Source organism: Epinephelus fuscoguttatus, linkage group LG4 (genome assembly GCF_011397635.1).
Source record: "Epinephelus fuscoguttatus linkage group LG4, E.fuscoguttatus.final_Chr_v1".
NCBI classification, from domain to species: Eukaryota; Metazoa; Chordata; class Actinopteri; order Perciformes; family Serranidae; genus Epinephelus; species Epinephelus fuscoguttatus.
In genome coordinates, this window is record NC_064755.1 from 37,933,827 (window position 1) to 37,956,906 (window position 23,080).

The window sequence follows — 23,080 nt, forward strand, 5'->3', positions numbered from 1 at the left end:
ATACTTACTCTTGCAGAGTGGTGCCGGCCAACATGGAGGTTCAAATTCTGGTCATCAAGGTCCTACAGTCGATAAACTACCTTACACACAGACAGTATGTTAGCTTAACAGTGTCAGTTTTAAAATTCAAAATGGTTAATTACAGTGAGACTGTGTTACTTTTGAAAAAATAAAAAAATAAAATCAGTGTAACAAGCTGACAAAATACAGGCATTAATTAAATTGTATAAGAAGAGTCATTTGTCTAATTCAAAAATTCAAATCACTTTATTAATAAAGTTTCATTGCATCCTCGATCAAGTTTATGACAAACCTAATTGCTTTTGTGAAACACATTGATACTGATTGACCTACACATCTTCCTTCAACATCGAGTCCATCCAAACCGGACACTCAAACCCAAGCGAGAGATGTATTCACATTGATCTCCTTCTCATCTTTACATTTTATTCCTTTTGGTACTCATTTCTTTTTCCAATAAAAGTTTATTTATAAAAACAGTGGTACATTTACCCAACAACCCAAAGTGGTCTACAAACAGTCTGGACTAGACTCTGTTAAATAAAGCCTATTACAAACTACAGGAGATTTCTTCGCACTCATCTGAAGGAAACTTTAATAAAGAGATTAAGTTTATCTAAAAAGAATATAAATTAACTTAAACGCCTCCTGTTGATGAAGAAGTTGTACTATTGTATTTATAAAAGCTTCTATAGGAAATACTTGGAATGTATAGAAAGGTATGGTACAAAATGGGACCTTCAGAGACGCTCCCGCTTACAGGTTTATAGATGGAAGATAAGGAGAACACTGTTCCTAAAAACATTTACACTGTGCTGTGCTATACAGTGACACACTGCTGGGACTGACTGTGAATCAAAGGTCTAAGGAGACACTGTTAGACGTTGCTTTAACGTATTAGAGGGGTGTTTTGGTCCAAGCTGAGTAGAAACCCTTTACAACACTAATGGAATGACTGGCTAATGAAACTGAGAGCTAAACTCTAACGTCCCCCAGATTCCCTCATGTTCACAAACTATGAGTCCAGTTCACTTTAAGGGTCTTCCTTTGTTCTGACCTAAAGACACATCTCCGTCCCTGCGTTCTTCCACGTTCAGGGAGCTTGTCTTCTTTCCTGCTGCACGCCTCTTCATGCTTTTTCCTTCTTTCACACACGACATCCTGACTCTGAGCATCATTTCTTGGAAAGGAATTTCATCTTGTTTCCTGAAGAAAAACAACAACAACAAAAAAAAAACAGATGTGAATCAAATCGTCACTTTTATTGGCTAATTTGCATTAGCTATTGATTGCGCCCTAAAGAGCAGAGGCTTTTCTGCAAATCTAACTGTATAACTGGTTCAGCTATTTTATAGTCGATGAAGTGACTGATCGAGTGATACAGTGATCTTACCTAGACCTTTGAGGAACTTGTTGACCCCTCGTTGCTCGCTCCCTGGCAGTGAGTCCAGATACTCTTGAGCTCTCACCTCAAATAAACCTGGAAATAAAACAAGTCAAATATCTAAAGTGAAATGTTTTAAGAGACTTCTTACTACCGCTGTTCAAATAAATCAAAAATTCTCAGAATGTTGTACGGAAGCCCTGAGGGGCAAGGTGAATCACAGACACAGTTATACTTAATATAATCTAGGCTAAGTTCTGAATCTAAAATCTTTTGTTGCAAAAGCCAATGTCTCCTGTGCGTTAGCCCACTAGTTTGACTGATCGATTGAAAATACCTGGAAAAAAGGGACACGACTAATAAAACTGAATAAAAATAGAGTATTATGTTTTTGTAAATAAATTTGGCTGAACTTTCAAGGCCCTTTGCATCGTGCACTGGGTGCTTCGTTCTGCACGGCTTTCTCACTCTCTTACGCTTGTCCTAATATCTCATGAAAGGAGAGGCAGAATTAAATACTAAGTATGAACAAAAAAATCCCTACTTTTGGGGAAAATATCCAATATGTTTAAGAAACTTTTGGCCAACATTGTCAGCAAATGTTTTTTTCACCTTGCTTTCAGGGCTTCCGTTCATAGGAGTGAAATCAAACGAGCATGGAGAAGTTACTGTGGAATGACATGATACTCAGAAAGCAGCATATACAGTATAAAACATTAAACCTAAACTTATTATTTCAAAAAAGTCAAATTAATATTGAGATCTCAGAAACTATGACATCAGTGAGTTGTACAGTTCAGTCTTGACCTTAAAAACAGCAGGTGACAAATTAATCTCCAGTCAAGGTCCATTTAATCATCTGTTCTGGAGCTTTTGACCGCATCACACAGCCCTCAGCATCTCATTAAAAGTACCCTGTGGAGTTTTAGACCTCTGTTTTTGTATGAGTGGGTCCCCGTTTTGTTTATCTCTCCACAATGAAAGTTAAAACATGTACAGTTCCGTAAACACGACACAGAATTCACCTGCTGATGAAGACCATGTGATAAGATGAAAGCTCCAGAGCATTATATAGAAGTGGACCTTGAGTGGGGGTCGTTTTGTCAATTATATCTATATAATTTCCAAAAATGGGAAAACTAAAGAAACTGTTCTCTAGAAATAAGAAAAATAATCACAGCTACTTCGCAAAATACAAATTTAATTTCAACAGAAAGGCACATACAGCAGGTGTGAACCAGTATTTCTACCTTAATAGTCATAAACTACACTGTAAGATGACAACGGGTGATAAACCTGAGTACCTCTGAGGCCCTGCCTGCGCAGCTCCCTCTCCTGGATGAAGCCTGTGAACATCTGAGTCTCCATGAAAACCTCCAAGAACCTTCTCAAGCTCTTGGAAGTGACCGCTTTGCGAAAGGGGTCTCGCTGGAAAGACGAGGAGGGAGAAGAAGAGGGGCTGGGCAAGGTGGGAGAGGAGACAGACTCCTCATCCCGCTCTGCTCCACCCATGAAGAGGGAGTAGTGACCAACCATCTCCACGAAGAAACGTACAAAGGCCTCCGACACCACCGCACTGAGGGAGCTGGAGTCTGGGTGGAGGTAAAGAAAATAAATTAAATAGAAAAGATGAAATCACAGCATATTTACTGCCTTACACAGCAGAATGACTAACACATCCAGTGTCTGCAAAACACTGATCAATACCAGTGACTCAGCTGTTATTTTGCCAAGGTATTTCTGGTTAAACTTCTTCCTCAGAATGTGGGAAAATAAACTCCATACTCACTGGAAATTTTTACAGATACTCCCCTTCTCACGCAACTCACTTTATACACATTTGAACTTTTCTAGATATTTTATTTAGACCAAGAGCCATTCTCTGAAGCCAAAAAATCAAATGACATTGTTTTATCATGTGATATACATTACTGCAGCACTGAGCTTTCCTGAGGGATATTTACTATAGATTTTCAATGTCTGTTTTGAAACTGTCACTTCAACGTTCATGTCTTCTGTATATGGTGGAAAACTTAAAAGTGACACTTGTCATGTGGTCTTTAAATGGATTGCCTAAAGATAAAAATGATCTTTATTTGATTTCATGATTTCCACCATGAGGTTTCGCTCACATTTCACTCTGACAAACATGTATTCAGTACTATGGTGTGTAACATATTATATAATTTACTAACTTAGGGATGTGTTAGGCTAGTATGAAAACATCAGTACTACGTCCTGTATACACCACTGGATCTCCCCCTTCTCTTCCCAGTCATGCCGGCCATATCTTTTCTAAAAAGGTATTTTATTGATATTATTATTATATATATTTTTTTATTCTTTTAGGGCCTCATAAATGTCTTTCCATACCTCATTAAATTGCTTTGTTTTACTGTCGTTCTCAGACAGTGTCTTTTCTATTCATTCATTTTATGTAACCACTTATCCTGTGGGGGGTCTCGTGGAGCTGGAGCCTATCCCAGCTGACACTGGGCAAGAGGCAGGGTACACCCTGGACAGGTTGCCAGACTATCACAGGGCTGACACATAGAGACAGACAACCATTCATGCCTATGGGCAATTTAGAGTCGCCAGTTAACCTAACCTGCATGCCTTTGGATTGTGGGAGGACACCAGAGTACCCGCAGAAAACCCACACTGACATGGGGAGAACATGCAAACTCTGCACCGAGGGGCTCCCCCACCTTGGGTTTGAACCAAAAACGTTTGTGCTGTGAGGCGACAATGCTAACCACTGTGCCACCCTCTCTTTTTTCTTTTCTTTTGTCTTTTCTATGATCATATCAAATAAAATCTTGTCAGCCTCACGTGGTGTCCCAGAGTTTGAGAAACACTCCAAGAGTGCATGAGTTATAAAAATTAACCCCTCTAACTGCTGGATAAAAGCAGTGTTACACTGAACTCTATGGAGTATAATTTTCACATGAACTGCAGTCAAACTGTCAAACTAGGCAGTGCTGTTAACATATGAACTAAGATTCTGTGCCTGTGTTGCCTATTTCGTCACATTAAATGCTTTAAGAAACATATTTTAGTGTACTGTTTGGCTGTAAAATGAGAATGTTGTGACTTGGCTGCCATGTTGCATAAGCAAAAGCACCGCACACTGGGCAGAGCAAACCTTGTCATTTTACAGCTAAACAGTACATTAAAATACGCTTCTGAAAACATTTAGGGCACAAAAAAAGGGCAATGCAGTTACAGAATCTAGATGAGAGCGTGATTGGCATGACTCACTCTCTGGGTTAGAGACTCTGAGGCTCTGATTGGTTGTTTTCCAACAGCACAGTAGATTCTAGCAAAGGTCATTAGAAGCACTACAAAGATGAGGGGAACATGATTTCTTTTCACTGACTATCTGTCTCATGTTGTAATATGTGGATGTAGTGACAGTTTGAGTTATTTTTTTTTAAAAGTTACCAACTGTTCCTTTTATACATACTGCAGTAGAGTGCATCATTATTAAGGGCTCTTATGAATCTGGAATAACTTGGATTACGTAGATGTAGCTTCCGGTCATACACAAAAGTCCTGGAACATGATAAAAAGAATTTCCCTGGAAAAACCCAGTGTTGTCATGGAGGAATGCTCTAATGCACCGCAAAAGTATGAGTTGCTGTGTGATCATTTGTAGGTGTCTCAAATGTCCCAAATGTGTTTTCATTGAATGTGGCTGGCAGTTGCTCAGGGGTGATGGAAAGTTGAAATTATATTAAAACATAGAAGTTATGTTTGGCAATACTCTGAACACCAGAGAACAGTGGGAGCACTTGAATGGCACTTAAACCAGGTTTTTAAGTCAGCAGAAAGAAGAGACAATTGATCCCACAGTAAGTCATTGAAAGTGTCCTGAGGAGATGATTTCTTGAAAAGAGTGGGAACCAAACTGTAGATAGTAATCTTGATATTTTTATGGCACTGTCTTTGGTATATTTTTCTATTTTTTTTTTATTTCTAATAAAAAATATTTTGCATAAAAAGGTGTAATAAGTGTGCTGAGTCACCATTGGGCAGATCTCCTTTCTCACAGGCCAGCTCCCTCCTCTTGTCCAGCACATGCTCGAGAGCCGCCTGCAGCTTGTGGGGAAGGATGGAGTCCTCATCATCCAGCTGTGGAGATAAAAACACAGCTGCTAATACAGTAAACATGCAGTGAATTAACATATTGCATTCACATAACATCTGGTAGAGTCACCACACGTGTAAAAAGACTCCATGTGGCGATTTTCACTGTTTCAGTTATGTTTCTACCTGTCGTAGGAAGCGACTGTTGCCGAGGTCGACCACCAGGACCTGAGTGAAGAGCAGAGGGAGAGTGATATCATTTCCTGGAGCTATTGTTCAGTGGAGGAAAGGCTCACAAAAAAACCCCCCTCATCTTACCTCTTCTATGGGCAGCTCTTTGAGTCGAGGCAGAGAGCTGGAGAGGAGCCCAACTATAAAGGGGGTAGGGGTGCAGACAATGTCCAGCATGGAGGGTGGGAGCACGGGGATGTACGTATGCTGCCAGGTGAAGGGGTAGAGTAGAGCCACTACTGCATGACAACACTGAGACAGCGTGCTGTGGAGACAGAGAAAGAAAAAGGTTAACGCTTATACAACAATGAAAGCCAGCTGATAAATATTTTGGGATGGGGATATTAGCACAAGATACGTTTTCAAAAAACTGCATTATACACTTCAAAGGGAATGTTCACATTTAATAGATACTTAAATTATGGATACTTTGATTGAATTATTATTGAAACAATCTCACAACAAGGTCATAGCTATTCTGGAGCTTTTGAACATATCATTGATTAAAAACTTTCAAACGCAGTATGTAAGCCAACATGTATGAGAAGTTCTTAAAGGTATACTATGCAGAATCTTCCTAAAAAACAATTCATAGACTCAGACAAAAGTAATTCCTCTAAATCATCACTTATGACCCACTGTAAGAGTGTGTATTTTTCAGAGACTCTGCCCTCTGTCTGTATTTTCTTTGTTTGAGATGTTCCAGGACTTTATAAAAAGGTAGCGACCAGGTCAAAGACTGTAAGCAACACACATCCAAGACACTTAAATTCAGTCCTTTGAAGACATTCTCAAGATAATCTTTAACCAAATTTAAGACAGTTTTTGACAAATCATCTTTTTCTCAGTCAATCTTTGCAAGTATGAAGGTAAGTAGTATATTTGGTCCTGTGCAGAGGTAGGTTTTATATAAGAATACTAGAGTGAGTTAGGTTAATCTACATTTTGCCAACAAGTAAAAGGATGAAGTAAAAAGACAGTATTAGGTTTAGTGGTGGGTTTAAAGATTTTTAACATCAAAAATGTGGAGCTTCACACAGAGAGCTTGACCAATTTTGACAAAAAGAAACTACAATAACATTAAAGAAAATATTTGTGGCATTTAAGACCAACGAAGTCACATTCAAGACTATTTACTAACTTTTAAGGTCTGATATTGACGATTAATAATATTTATGACATTTCAAAACTTTTTAAGGACCTGCACACACCCTGCAAGAGAAAGCAAAAACAATTGCGGACACAGCACCAGAAAAAGGCAAATGTAGCGAGGTGAAACGCCGAGTGGTTGGCTTTCACTTTTGCTGGCGATTCTGTTTACTGTAGAAACAGTAGCAAATGATTCCTGCATTGCAAAAAGTGAAAACTGAACACCTACAATTTTATGACAGCTGGGGAAACTTATCTGATGAGGATGATTATGAGATACAAATGAAAGCTCGAGAACGGTGAGACTGTTTTGTCAACAATCAGGTCAAGAATTAACTGTTAATCTCAACATTATGATTATTATTTATTTATCTTTGCAGTATATGTTATGTCACACCCCTGTATTGTGACATAACATCTTCACCTGTAGCTATATATACACAAAGGGTGCAGTGAATTATATATATATATATATATATATATATATATGTATATAACCACAATCACCTTGATGTACAGTGCATTAAATACGTACCCCAGTATATTTCGAGGCAACAGTAGTTACGTCTGCCTCAGTTAGTTTCTACATTTCCCATGATGGCTTTCTATAACAATCCCCAGAAAACAGAGTGAAAGCAGAAAACCTGCTGTATTCAGCTATGAGTTACACATGTAGATCAAATCAAGAGAGTGACATTGATACAAAGAGACATTTGATCCAGAGGTACTGGACAACAAGAGCTAACCTGATATCTTAATGTTCTTCACAGAAACAGTAAAATATTACAAAAATCTCCCAATCTTTAAAAGCAAGGGTATTATGAGTGTGGTTTCCTTTTAACAGTCTAAACTAAAAGTCCAGGCTCCACCACAAGATGGTGCTGATCAACTCCTCAGGAAAACAAACTTCTCCTGCCACCCGTTTCTTAATTTGGAACATAATGTTAAAAGTTCATTCCTGTTGCTCCAACAAACCCGCTGTTACCCTGAGAGGAATGTTAAAAAGCATCTCTTAGGGCAGAGTGATGTAACACTTATAAAAACTATACAGCGGCAGCAAACACACTCACCCCACGCTGTTAACTTAATCTCTCCCGGGTGTGCATCTGCTCACAGTTAATTCATTAACAAAATGATTGACGAGGCCAAGTTTCCACTCCACGGTGGAGAATGTGCTACGACTTGTGATCTGCTTATGAGCTCTGGTGAGAAATGCTTCCTATGCTACCTTTAAAACATCAGCACATGGGCGAGAAGAGAAGATGCGGAAAAAATCTGAAACTAAATCTGAGCTGCATCAGGACACTGAGACTGTTTCTGCTGAACCCACATGTTGAACCAGGTGTGCCACAACAGTTAAAGGTTTTAAGTGGGCTGTGTGGGTGTGCTGACGTCACTGCACACACGTGTTAGGTCTGGAGTCATGCTCTGAAGCCTAACTCCTTCTATCTGGCATCCATGACAGTTTTCCAGAGAAGAAGCGATTGTTCCCCAGGCGACTGTATAACACAACAGCATTCCTTCCTCTCACACTCGGTCAGGATCTTCTTTTCCTCAGACTGTTTGTCGACTTGAGGTCTCTCTGTCACATCATTCAAACTCTTTACTCTCGATCTTTTCACAGCAGATCAAAACAGCACAATAATGCCACCCAGTGCACGACTGATGCCTGTTGCAAAGACTCTTTAGGCTGGAAATCAGGCTAACCACTGTGCTCTGTAACAATATGCTGCTGGAGCCAACCTGAGTTTGTCGGCAGTGAAGATGACTCTGCGCTCCAGAAGTAGAGAGGCAAACACTCGGAGGAGGAGACGTAGACTCAAGGAGGAAAAGAGACATTCAAAGTCCACATGTTCCAGACGAGAATCTGACGGCCTACACAGCTCTATCACCTGTACGAAAGAGAAAGAAAGACACGAAGAGTATTAGATAGTGATCTTCTTACTGCACACATGCACATTAAGAATATGACTATTTATATAATCTTTAAAAGCACATGAGTTTTGCCTCCAGGAATGAGGTGAAAAACGACTGGTTTTCCACAGTGACACCACCATCATCTCACCTCTGTCCCGGAGCCAGGTAGGAAGTTTTTGACAGTGATGGTCCTTCCTGGAGCAGGGAAGGGAGCTTCCATTATGCCTCTCATGAACGGCTGCACTAGAGCCGGGGAGATAGCCCTCCTCTTTTCCACTTCATCCAGGATCTGCAAAACACAGCGGGGAAAGCACATTCATATGTCTACACTGTAGATTTGTTAAATTATATACTGGATATGATTCAACTTATCAACCGTCCGATATCATTTATACCATGGTAGATATTGCTTTTGTATCTCTGGATGCATGGGGCCACTGAAGGCAGTGCTGCAAATCAAAGAGCTTGGATTTTAAAATTATTATAGCATCAATGTGACACCTCATCAGGTATTTAAGTTACTAGATTAGCCTTAAACTAGTCACACGTAATCAGACCTATCTCCACAGCACTGTGTCAGAGCAAGAGAAAGGTGTGGGAGCAGACATGATCATTCTGCGATAGGGGAAAAAATGCTCTGGCTAGTTTGTATTTCTTTAAACCAGTAACAATAGTCTTTGGCAGCACTAAGCCCAGGATGCAGTGACAATGTCCTTGCAAAATAGTGTTGGGGTTGAACTTCTTTTGGTGGAATATTTGCAGGTGGGGAGGTGAGGACTGTCATTTAAGTTCTACAAAAAAGAAAATGTGATTCAACTTTTACTAATAAAAATGACAAACATAATTTGATAATTGGTGCCCTAGAGGTGAGGACTACTGATCCTTTAGCTCTGGAGGAACTCACTGGGCCAGTTGATTTTTAGCTGTATGTGCTATATGTGTGCAGAACATTACGTCAACAATATTGCAGAAACTTGTGTGAAGTGAAACTAGCACATGCTGCTGCCAGAGTTAACTCAAACTGGCCGTGTCAGAAAACGGATCAACATCAGGCACGAGAGTCCTGAGAGATGGAGGCTGGGCTTTTCAGAAGAATTTATTTTTTTCAAGCAGGTAAAAGTCCCATAGAGATTACATTCTCTTCTTTCTGGGAACTGACGGCATCAGATTCAGGTGCTATGATAAATGACTCAAGGGTGGAGTAACTCAGTGTATATAAAATCCTTTGGAAGACTTTCATTCTGTCAAGAACGCTGGCTGTTATCATCACAAACGTACACATTCTTGCCATGATGTGGCGGAGATAGTCGAACACTGTCAGGAGTCCATACAACAAATGGCTAACAGCCTGAATCCATCATGTGTACCCCTCCGCTCACATACTGTACACATCTGTATAACATTAAACTTTTATGTAGCTGATCTGTAACAGATGAAACATACTCAGAACATCATCAACACTGACTACTTTCAATGTAGAGGCAGCTATCAATCTACTTAGCTCTCCTGTTACAGCAGATATACTGACCCTTCTCTGTACAGGCCTGTATCCTTACAAACCCAATTTTAGCAATGGCACAGATTTACGTCTACAGGCCGACATGCATATATATCTAAGGCCCAATACGGGGAACCTTTTCCACTGCGGTAACCACATCAGCTGCAGTTCACATGTGCGTCTGTAGTGGAGCCAGGACTTCGAGGCTCTGTGGGAAAGTAGAGCGCTCACAGGGTGGGTGGGGCTCTGCGGGCACCGAGGGTGGTACTGCTCTGTACTCTTTTAATGGGGGTGGGGTTGCATGTATGTGTTTGTGTAACACATGCTGTAACACTGTAATTTAATTTGATGCAAGACGTATTTATGTTTACTTTGTGCATTTGTGTACGTGGTGGAAGAAGTAATGAGATCTTTAACTTTCATGTATGTATGCGTTTTTAGCATTTTATTCCTTTTGTGCAGCATTTTGGTCAACCTCAGTTGTTTTAAATGTGCTTCATGAATGAATTTGAGTTTGAGAAGTTAAAGTAGCAATGCTACGGTGTAAAAAGTCACGCATTCAAAATCCTACTCAGATAAAAGTACAAAAGCATTAGCATCAAAAAATAATTGAAATACCCCAAAAATAAAAGTACTTATTATGCAGAACGGCCCATTGCAGAACTCATTCTATTATTGGATTATAATTAAAGATGCATTCATGTTTACAACACATTAAAGTCCGCATAAACCAGCATTTCAAGAATATCTAGCTTTAGTATCGTAACATATTTCCAAGTGAAACAGAATAGGCTGGCTAAATATAACACTGGGAGGAATTTGATTTGATCGTTGAAAAGTGGGTGCCAGAGTGGGGCAAGAAACAGAGACAAAGAGTTTGGAATATGCTCCTTGTAACTTTAGTTTCTGAAGCAGTCCACTGTAAAATGCCTTGTTCATAATCGCGAGCTGTCACAGATACCAGTTTACTCTGTGCGGCTGAAAGTTGCAGAATGACTGATGGGTGGATGTCAAGATATTACTGGCTGAAACTGGTTGGTACTAGTTTACGTAAGCACACGTCATATTTTGTTTTACAGGAAGAATGTTGGATATTGATGTGAGAATACAAAGAAATTAATTTTGTTTATCCTTTGGCATAGTGGCCTCTTGTTAAATAGGTGCACAATGTGGCCTGGGATGTGATCTAAAAGGGTTAAAGGGGCATTTTTATTTTCATCTTAAGATTAATGTTTAATATTGGCTTCTAAAATGTAGTGTAGTAGAGATATAAAGTAGCAGAAAAAGGAAATACTCAAGTAAATTACCTCAAAATTATACAACAGTATAGTACATTCCACCACTGATATGTCAACATGCTTAGTTTACTGTATCTACCTTGGAGAAGAGATCGAAGCAGCCCAGGCGGCTGACGATGCAGTAGACCTCAGGGAGCCTCCGGCCTTTACCACTGGGCTGTGAACAGGCAGCGAGGAAAAAGACAGCTTCAAAACAAAGGAGTGTCACAAGACTGCTCACCCAAGTACAACCACAGGATTAGAGCACTGGAGCAAAGCAAAGCCTTTGTTTCGCAGACACTTTGAAGACTTTGACTTTGAAAGATTTGAATCCCTTGTCCACAGAATTCAAGAAATATGTAGGAAATAAATATAATGACAACATGCATAATAATACAAGAGCAGCAGAGGAACATGGATGAGCATGTTTATAATGAGGGATTCTTTGTATTAAAATCAAATAAGGAGAAGATAGTGAGGAGAGGCAGCAGCATTTGAGGAGCATACCAGTAATCGCCGACAGTAACCAAACCGCCTGCTTCCATCCTCACCAGTCAGGACAAATGAGAACGTCTCACTTGGGATTAAAGAAAGAGACAAAAATATCATTCAGACATGCTGGAAAACATCTGAAACTGTTCACACAGAAAAGACTGTTGTGGAAACAGAAAACTCCAATCTGGAGCAGACTTTGTGTTGTGGAAAACAAAGGTATGACTTTGTACTTGAGAGGGAAGGCCCTCGGGACAGGCTTACTCTGAAAATATCCACACAAATCCTCCTAAACTCTACCTGACAGGTACTCGTTGACTGATGACGACCTTTGCGACAGGCGGGTGTGTCAGCAAGTTCAGTGCAGGTGTGTGTTTGGTGCCCCCCACCCACTCCCACCCATCGAACATTTGCCTCCAGGTGATTATTAGCCATCACCATCAGGACACACATCATCACTTCTCAGAACAATACCGATCTTGAGAGGCTAAGCTAAGAGGTATTGGGCAATACGGCCAGTTTTAAACATCGTACAAAGAGAGGTGATTCTGTAATAACAAACCAGGTGTGAGGTGCTAAATCCACCACCTCTCCCTGTAATCATTCGTCACTGTCGGTGCCTTGTCGTTAAAGAAAGACCAGTCATCTTTACAAGCCACGAGGTCATTTCTATTTTGGGCTTTCAGTTTCGTCTCTAACAAGTGGTTATTAGCAACAGCTCAGCTATTAACACTCTGCTGGGAAATTCCAGTGTCTTTGCTTTGTTTCACTTTTGCTGTGGCAGCAGTCGGACTCGGACTGACCTGGGGAAGTTGTCGACAGGCGCCCAGTCTTTGGCATCAGGGAAACAGAACTGAGGGATGACCTTGAGCTGGTCCTCAGCCTCCCGCATGAACTTGAAGCTCCTCTCAAGCTGGGTGAAAAGAGAGAGACAATGTGGAAATTAATATATGTAAGGATAACACCATTTACGTCTTCATGTTTTACAGATTGGATCATTATGAGACTATTGTGAAACTGAGGTAAACCTAAAGCAGAAAAAATGCATCTGCACACTGAAATAAATAAATCATAAATCACAACAAGAGCCACTTAAAGCACAAATATATTTTTTCTATTGCAATAACCTAAACAGAATTTTAGATTTGTGTTTACTTCTTTCCAACCCTTCTTGTTCATCAGCGTAAAACTGCTGTGTCACTACCTTATGTACCCTGTGAAGACCACAGCGAAAAGGTAACTTAATACTATTGAGGAGTGTTACTGCGTAATATTGCGAAAATTAGGCCTATCCTGACCCGAAAAGATGCAGAAAAATTGGTCCACGCTTTTGTTACCTCTAGGCTGGATTATTGTAACTCTCTATTATCAGGTAGCTCTAGTAAGTCCTTAAAAACTCTCCAGCTAATTCAGAATGCAGCAGCACGTGTACTAACAGGAACTAAGAAACGCGATCATATCTCTCCTGTTTTAGCTTCTCTGCACTGGCTCCCTGTAAAATCCAGAATTGAATTTAAAATCCTACTGTTAACTTATAAAGCTCTAAATGGTCAAGCTCCGTCATATCTTAGAGAGCTCATAGTGCCTTATTATCCCACCAGAACACTGCGCTCTGAGAACGCAGGGTTACTCGTGGTCCCTAAAGTCTCCAAAAGTAGATCAGGAGCCAGAGCCTTCAGCTATCAGGCTCCTCTCCTGTGGAATCATCTTCCTGTTACAGTCCGGGAGGCAGACACCGTCTCCACATTTAAGACTAGACTTAAGACTTTCCTCTTTGATAAAGCTTATAGTTAGGGCTGGCTCAGGCTTGTCCTGTACCAGCCCTTAGTTAGGCTGACTTAGGCCTAGTCTGCCAGAGGACCCCTCTATAATACACCGGGCCCCTTCTCTCCTTCTCTCTCTCTCTCTCTCTCTCTCTCTCTCTCTCTCGTATCCTATTACTGCATCTAGCTAACCCGGCCATTCTGGATGTCACTAACTCGGCTTCTTCTCCGGAGCCTTTGTGCTCCACTGTCTCTCAGGTTACTCATATCACAGCGGTGCCTGGACAGCGTGACGTGTGTGGTTGTGCTGCTGCCGTGGTCCCGCCAGATGCCTCCTGCTGCTGCTGCCATCATTAGTCATTAGTCATACTTCTTCTGTTATTATACACATATGACTATTGTCACACATGTATACTGCCAGGTATTAATACATACTTTCAACATATTGTACCGCAGTAACCAGAACTATAACTATAATATTATTACTTTCATTAATGTCGTTGTAAGCTACTGTCATTACCTGCATCTCTCTCGCTCTCTCTCTCTATCTCCCTCTCTCTCTCTCTGTGTCATATGGATTACTGTTAATTTATCATGTTGATCTGTTCTGTACGACATCTATTGCACGTCTGTCCGTCCTGGAAGAGGGATCCCTCCTCAGTTGCTCTTCCTGAGGTTTCTACCGTTTTTTTTCCCTGTTAAAGGTTTTTTTTTGGGGAGTTTTTCCTTATCCGCTGTGAGGGTCTTAAGGACAGAGGGATGTCGTATGCTGTAAAGCCCTGTGAGGCAAATTGTGATTTGTGATATTGGGCTTTATAAATAAAATTGATTGATTGATTGATTACCCTTACAAGGCTACATCACTGTACAGACTGTTACCACTTTCTTTTTCTTTCATTTTTCATTTTCTTGAAACTTTTTGCGTATTTTCCTTAGTTAGTAGTAAAGCAGTGTCACTGGAACAAAGAATTACTGGGCTATTCCTTTTTTATTGCATAAAACCTGCTGTTGCTGGACTGAATTTCTGCATAAGAGGACTGTGATTTTTAGTTTCTTTCTTGTACATATGCAGAGAACGGCAAAATGGAAAACTGGAAAAGTGTGCTACAGTATGAAAAATTGTAGAAAATCTGTATGCTAAATTGTTGACTTTTCCAAATAAAAAAGATAATTGCAAAAAAAAAACCTGCTGTTGCTCTTCCCAGAAGAAGAAGACTCTCCTGTGTTCTTCCCAGAAAAGTCAACACCAGGTGCTCATAAACTAGCATATATAGGTTGAGTTATTACCACTGGTCTGGTAGGAAAGTAGACATTTATTTAGATGATAGTGTCTAAACTTATGTCTTCTCTTCAGCAGGGTTTTCTTTGTTTTTAATAACATTTCTCATTTTGGAATACAGAGCTTCAGTAACTTTTCTACCTTGAGAGGGAACTGCTGTGTGACCTCTGGCAGGTACGGGACTCCAGCTTTGGTCTTGTGGAGAGCAACAACTATGAAATACTCAAAGAGTTTCCTCTCCTGCAACTCCATCAGATCCCTCTCCAAGGTCCGGTACCGCCCCGTCTGCCTCAGCATGGACTGGACAGACACCAGCCGCTGACTGTGAGCTGAGAGACAGAGAAACACACTTCATGTAAATACACTGATGTCATGTATGCTCACATATACCTACTGGAAGGCAACCTGCAAGCTCCATCTGTGTATGTTTTTGATGTTAGCTTTATGGTGAAAGAGTCAAAGAAGTAATCTATGATCTGTATCAGTTATCGCACATGTGCCTCTATTATGTCTATATGTAAATAATGAAATCATGTGGATAAAAAAAATCCTGCTGCTTAGCATTCCCTGTGTAGCTAAAGTATGTGTAAGTATTAATTTTCTCTTCTCACCTTTTAGCTTCTCCTCCGTGTCACTTTCCGACTCACTGTTCTCATCGGTCACTAAATTAAAGAGAAAGGGTGAAAAGGAAAAACAGAGTGTGAGCAGACTGCACACAACAATCACAGGAAACTGAAAGCACGAGGAATTTGCTCTCATTGCTTTCATTCCTGCCACCACCACACAACACCACAGAGTCCGCTGAAACGTGGGTCAGTCTTGACTGACCACAGAATGTAGCTTTGCCCGTAAAACTAAATGGGTACATACGATTGTTGCTTTTATGGAGATGAACCTGTGAAGTCTGTCTGGTCAAACTGAGTCATAGAAAGGGGGACCTGATGAAATGTGTCTGCACTGAGTAGAGTGTTGATAGTGCTGATTTTAAGCACCCTTTTGCCATATTTCTAGACATGACCACATAAATATTTGACCAGAAATACATTTGATAAGCAACTATTTGTAATTAACTAGATACTTGTTGATGTATTTGTGCCCATCTCCGATGACTGAATTGTGAAAATATCACCAAAAAATGGCCTTTAAATGTCAAGAAAGCTCTTAAAAGAATTCTTGGATCTGCAAGTGGATCTGTTTTCACACCTGAAACTAATCACTTGTTCCTCGGCCCACAGCCTCACTTTCCACCAAATTTTTTATTGAAATCAGTTAAAAAATGTTTGAGACATCCTGCTAAATAACAGACACAAAAACAGAAACAAAACTACAACATCCTTGATAGAGGCATCGGCAAAATAGACATTATTTCATCTTTAAAAAAAGGTGCATGAGTTGAGTTTTACTAAACTCACAGCTGATGTAAAACAAATGGAAAGTAAAAACAATCATTTCTGTGTTCTGCCTTTGAAGCCTCACCTCTCCCTGAGCTGGACTCTGTAGACTGAGAGACCCTCTTCATGCGTTTCTTCCCTCTCCGTGCCTCGAAGATGCCGTTGATCTTCAGCACCATCTGCAGGAGGTAAAGAGAGATAAATGTCCATCTTTAACTCTTTAAACTAATACACAAAATTTGCCAGACTCCTGCAAAGATTATTTCATTGCAGTTTCTGGGAGGCCTTCCTCTAGGCACACTTCTCACAGGAAATATCCGTCAGAATATTTTCCCCTGCTTTACTCATCCCCAGACGGCAGCATGAGTGGACCAGCTCCGAACTCCCTGAGCAGTACACTGGCCCATAAATCAAAGACAGAGCAGCGTGAGTTTAGAGAGAGGCCTCTCAGACTCCCATACCTTGGGGATTTTCCTCCGTCTGCGATTGTATGGGTCTCCAGAGAGGCAGGGGGTGTCATCGGGGCTGCTGGGTGTGGAGGGGGGGCTGATACGGGAGGGAGAGGAGATGCCAGTGTCCCTGCTGGTCTTGCGTAGCTCAAGGAGCTTGAAGCTTCGCCGTTCTGAGTTCTGTCTGAAGAAACCAGGCTTGGAAGAGAGCTGGGGAGGGTGGATGCAGAAGAACAGACACATTAGAAGGTGACTGTCATATATAGCTACTTCCACTAAATCTACTTGTTACTGTAGTGATGTACTGGCACTCAGGTACCTTAGTTGGCGTGTCAGGGATAGGAGATGAGGAGGCAGGTGAAACACATTTGCTTCCCAAGCAACTTCTCTCCAGCTCTATGTCTTCGTAGGGGTTTTCCTTGGATGGAGGATCTTCAGAAGAAAAAAAGACTTTTTTTTTAAAAACGGAGAAATCAATGTCACCTTGATTACACAACAGCTTCACACAAGCTTTCCAAGAGCAGATAAAGTATTCTTTCCATATCAGTCATGTTTGTTTTGCCAGACGATTCCTACTCCAGATGTGCAGAGAGCTACCAGAGGCAGCGGTGTGCTTACGTAGCTCGTATTTCACTGTGATAAGATGCTTGCACAGCTAATGCTAAATGTAACCCTAGCCACCGGACCTCCCCTGCAGATAAGGAGTTAGGACATTTTATTTTAAAAAAAACAAAAACCTGTCTGTTTCTCTGTTTGTATCTGCCCCTCTGTATCTCTCCTCTGTTCCATCAATCCATCCGCCAGATGTGACCTGTAGGAGTCGGAGGATAAAGAGGGACGTTCAGTTCCCCGCTCCTTCTCCCTCTGAGGAAAACAAGGGATCAGCGTGCTGTTTTTCACATTGCTGGCTGATGAGAGCGTCACACTAATTTCTTTGGTGTGTTTGCGTGTGCTGTCAGCTGTGCACATGTGAGTTTGCATCAGTCAACAAGGCATGTGTCAGAAAACGTGAAGTGGTGACAGTTGCTTTCTTCTCCATCTGAAAACACTAACCAACATGTGGATTTTGTGCTTTAAGTGTGTTGATGAGAACCTGGTTTGCGTGTGGAGGTTGATGACTACGGGGACGTCACAGCTGCTCATCACTATCTATATCTCTGCCTCCCTGAGCTGCTTTTTCAGAAGACAGCACCAGTGAGTTACTTTACCCATGGGACCCTGCTGAATGTTTGTTGAACAATGTCTGACCATTTTAAAGAACAATACTATTGTGTGAAAGGAGGAAACTATAAAAGACTCCAAAATTAGCTGCGGCATCACTCAAGTATAATTAAAGTTAATTTGACTGTTGCAAGCAAGCAGCGCTCATTATACACCAGTCTCTGGGATAAAAACCAAAGACACATTGAAGCGATTGCCAGTAATGTGCCATGGCTCTGAGCCATTCACATGCCCCCCGCCGCACTGACAATCACAGTAGCCAACCACAGCACGACCTCACACAACGCCGCTATTGTACGTTATGAAATTAAACAGGCTCTAGGTGGGGTTGGCAAAACCCTGGAGACAATAAGGTAGGAACGTAGGTCAAATTTCTACATATAATTTTTAATAAAAGCGAGGCAGCGTGGCTCTAAATTAAAACCCGAGCAGAGTAAAGAAAGCTTGGCCTCCTCATCAACTCTGTTGTTGAACTCTTTGACACACTGCTGATATGAGAAATGAAACTCAAAGGTCATGCAGTGTATCAAGTGTACAGAAAATAGGACAACCAACAGTACAGTATATAACAATGTTCTTCAGCTTTAGCAAACACAAAGTTGATAATGTAAAACTTTGAAACCACTACAAGAAACTTGATTTTTGACAGATGTAGCCACTTGTGGAGGATTCCACTTGGTTAAGTAAAAACAAAAGTGTGATATGTAGTGTTTACCTATTATGTCCTCGTAGACATTCTCTTCTGATAAAGTGCGTGTTAGGCCCAGTCTGGACTGAGCGTACCAGTCCACCCTGCAGCTCTCTGAAGACGACTGGAGCAGATCCTCAAATTCATAGGACTTCCTGGTGGACAGAGCATTACAAAGACTTAGGAGAACTGCACACTAAATAGAAAAGGAGAAGAGGAAGGATGGATTTCTGCGTGTTCCTGTTGATGCTTTTAAGAATGTTTGATATGCCAAGCAGGATAAATGATGTTACCATTTACTTAGTCGCCACATCTGAATGACTACATCTGTGTTTCATCACGGCCAAAGATTAAAGCTGAATAAAGTGCACAAAAGCATCCGTGGTTGCATGCGTCCCCACATGCATGCACACATACGCAATTAAGCTAAGTTGCCTCTTTATTGGGTACAGATTGCTACATGTATCGCAGTACAATGAAACAGCCCTGCAATGAATCTTAGCTTTCTGAAGCTTATCATACTCAGTTTTCTTCTCTGAGGTGTCGCTCTACTGGATTGAATTATGGGGAAAAATGTTTTCACAACACAACACCCTTTTCCATGTGCAGATTATGAGACTATGGGCCCCAGAGCATAGATATGTAACAAGTACCCATGATAAATACAAATTAAACTTTAGGGAGCCTACTAAAGTAATATAATCAATTGCTTTATCAGTCCACCAGATACATTTTACTGCTACAAAAAATGGTTGAAATGAGATGAACACACTGAAATCTTATTAGATGAAACAGATGTTGACAACATTTTCCTTTGGGGACATAATTTACAGTTGAAAAACGGCAATAAATTTTATTATATCGCATTATATTTTATCCCAATACTAAGTATATTGCATATTTAAAATCATTAGATGACGACTTAAGAATACGTAATAATAGACTGGATCACTCTGTTACTCCCATTTGTTCACTACTGTTTTGTATAAAGGTACAATGCACAATGGGGACAGAGTTAACAGAAAGCCTACATCATAGGTAGTAACGACGCTCAAACGATCTCTGTATAAAAGAACAGCCAGTAGGACGTATCGTGGGCAGCACCAGTGTGATGTTTTGATGATGTATTATGCATGCAAGCCAGCGCGGGAGATTTAAAAAGTAGCTGATAGCTGTTTGCAGCTAACTCGAAGAAAAGAACAATAGAAAATGTATTCCAATACTGCTGGGAGTTAATGTTCTTTGGTTTCTTATTTTGTCAGCTTGTTTTAAACTTTGAAATTAATTTTCCTAGGAACTGCATATGTAAGGTAAGGTGCTAAATCTGTGTAATCTGTGTGTCATAATGATGTCAACGATTGTGTACTGTCCTGAAGTTAAGTAAATGACCATTAAATCAATATCGTCTTAACAACAGAGTCTTAACAAGAACTGAACATTGTTGCCTTACAAGAGTACAATTTATTGCAGAGCTGTTGCATGGCATTAGATGATGCTAAGTATACCTAATAGACTGGACACTCTGGAGTATTTGTTCACACGCACAAAAATGCACACTCCAACAGACACTAACAGAAAGACAGCCTGACCAAACAAAGGACGGAGTTTGTTCAACTGTAACCATCTGAATTTGAGTACTACTAAATTCCAGCATGTTAATTGCTCTTGGCAGAATAAGTGATTCAGATTTTGGATCAGACTTTACGCTTTACACACATTTTTCACATTTAGAAATGCCTGACAACTCATTTATAAGAGCCACAGGCCTTGCACAATCATTTTTACTGTCAAGGTTTAAATTCATGAAAAAGCGAGGGGGGGCCTCTTTGACATGACTCACACCACTCTGAATGTTGCTCTCCTCTTCCAGTAGAGTTTTGGAAAGAGGTATGAGTTCAGTGGATGTGTACATTCCTCACATCCAACCAATGAGCTCACTCTTTGGGATATTTAGAAACAGGATGATGTCACTGGTGGTTTTGATTTACAGCAGATGTGGGAGATGTTGTTCACCTCAGTGGTTGGTTGGTCATGTTGGGGGGAGGGTCAGAGTATACACGGAGCCATCACTGATTTATTCTGACTCCACAAGGGCACTTTAAATCAATATATTTTTGTGGATTTAGCTTTGGAGACAAGAGAGCTTCTGTAAAGGGTTCATGGTCTAGGATTGATGTCTGCCATATTGTCAAAACTAATCATGGCTGCCTACATTTTTCATTCTATCTCTGTATTCTCTTACCTGTTACTATTGTCCCGGGGTTTGTCAGCCCAGGGTCTCCTGCAAACTCCGGGTGGTGGGCACGTTGGTAAAGGTGGAGGAGGAATGGAGGGCAAAGGGGGCAAGTTCCTCCTTCCCTTCCCCGAGCCAGGCCCTGAAGCTGGGTTAGTGGGCGGTGTGTGGTGCTGGAAGGTTCTCTGAGGTTTAGGTACAGGGTTTATAGATGGAGCACCTGGCTCGCTGTACACGTTCTCTGGATCCCCTTCCCTTCTCCTCCGCGACCCACCAGGCCGAATGTCAAAAGTCCCAAAAATGGGCTCATTGGCCTTTTTTTCTGATTCCTCTAGCTCTTCCTTTGAAGGAGGGCAGAAGTAATTCCCTGGAAATGCCAGCGACGGTCTGTCAGGAACATCCTTTGTTGCCTTCTCCAGTTTCTTAACATGAGTTAAAACACTTTTCTTTTCCTGAGTCTTGTCTGTCCCAGCTGACAAACCTCTTGCTATCTGTCCTTTGAACCTCCGAAGCTTTGGATTCCTTTTTCCTCACCATCTCGACTTCTTTCTGTGTCGTGCTCAGTGGACATGTCCCTGAAGAAGTTAGAGGGGCAGACTCCTTTTTGCCCTCCCATTGTGAGATCTTATCACGAATGCTGGCAGTCTTTACTCCCGCTGGGCTCTTGTTGTGGTTCAGCTTGCCACACAGCCCGTTCTCCATGTTGGGAGCCCGCGGGTCGGTGGTGGTGGTGGCTCTCCTGTGAGCCAGCATGGTGTCAGGAGGACCCGGGCTGTCGCTCAGGCTGAGTAGTGGGGAGAGGGGACGCTTTGCAGACACAGCGGTGTCCTTCCTGTCTCTGTCCCCTGGTGACCCGCACACCTCTTGGCGCTGGGGCACCGCAGACGACGGAGCCTCCCCAACCTTCAAGCCACAGCACTGGAGCCTAGAAAAGAACCAAAAACAGAAAAATCAACATATACACTTCATACCTCCTTAACCCATAAAAGAGATGGAAACCAGAAACAAGCTGCATATATACGTATTCATTAGAAATATGCAAGCGATTTAATAAAGTAACAGATATCTTTACTCAAGTGTCATATACCAAAACCTTCCCAATCCATACTGGCTTACAAGAAGCTACTTAAATTATATACAGAGGCAACACAGAATGGGTGGCTGTGGCTCAGGAGGTAGAGTGGGCCTTCTGCTAATCAGAAGACTGGCTGTTCAATCCTTGAGGCGGGTGAACTGCATTGCAGGTGGTGCCTGAGCCTTTCACTCATAAATGTGAGTGAAAAAGCACTTTGAGAGGTCCGAAGACTAAAAAGGTGTTATACAGATGTACCAAACAAAAGGAAGTGCATGCAAACACAGGGTATATGTTAAAACATTGTATACTGTATTTACACGTAACAAATTAAACATACAACGTTCTTAAATGTAGACAAGCCTTTAAAGGAAAACTTCAACTCCGCAAATGACCATCTGTATATCAGTTACTCAGTCTGTATTACACTGAACTCAGAAAGAAAACTGTGTTATTCTCCCATGTCTGAACGGAGCATCCAAAACTGTGAACATTCTTGTTGAATTAAGGTGATGAGGGATCACATTTAAAAACAACAAAACTAAATCAAAACATCCGTTTAAAAACTGTCACACAACTCCTACAGTATAATCCAAGTCTTCTTTATCCAGTCATATCCTCAGTACTTCCCAAACACATGCATTTTCACTAAAACCATAGTATTGTAATACTGCATAAACAGTCTCAGGCACAAATGAGTAGCGTGCCTGCTCTGTTTATGTGGAAGTATTTTAAATAGTAATGTTTTAGCAAAAATGCATGTTTGGAAAGTACTGAGCATACCAGTGAATAAAGAGGACTTGGATTATACTGCAGGAGTTGTGTGATAGTTTGTAAACGGATGTTTTGATTTAGTTTTACTGTTGTTAAACGGGATCGCCGATGACTTTAATTCATCAAGAATTCTCTGTTTTGGGGATTTTTAT

At 41.0% G+C, this 23,080-nt stretch overlaps 1 protein-coding gene across 1 annotated transcript in view; it reads right to left on the reverse strand.

Moving 5' to 3' along the window:
• Window positions 1-271: 271 nt before the first annotated feature.
• Window positions 272-23,080, reverse strand: part of si:dkey-82f1.1 (DENN domain-containing protein 2A) — a 46,827-nt gene continuing 24,018 nt past the window's right edge. The window contains 19 exon segments of the mRNA XM_049574348.1: window positions 272-1,227; window positions 1,415-1,501; window positions 2,710-2,997; window positions 5,434-5,539; window positions 5,681-5,722; window positions 5,813-5,990; window positions 8,618-8,766; window positions 8,940-9,080; window positions 11,667-11,744; window positions 12,074-12,143; window positions 12,862-12,971; window positions 15,242-15,429; window positions 15,712-15,762; window positions 16,577-16,670; window positions 16,953-17,150; window positions 17,260-17,372; window positions 18,877-19,004; window positions 21,092-21,532; window positions 21,534-22,007. Coding sequence (XP_049430305.1) covers window positions 1,196-1,227; window positions 1,415-1,501; window positions 2,710-2,997; window positions 5,434-5,539; window positions 5,681-5,722; window positions 5,813-5,990; window positions 8,618-8,766; window positions 8,940-9,080; window positions 11,667-11,744; window positions 12,074-12,143; window positions 12,862-12,971; window positions 15,242-15,429; window positions 15,712-15,762; window positions 16,577-16,670; window positions 16,953-17,150; window positions 17,260-17,372; window positions 18,877-19,004; window positions 21,092-21,532; window positions 21,534-22,007 — 2,968 coding nt within the window. The 3' untranslated portion in view covers window positions 272-1,195.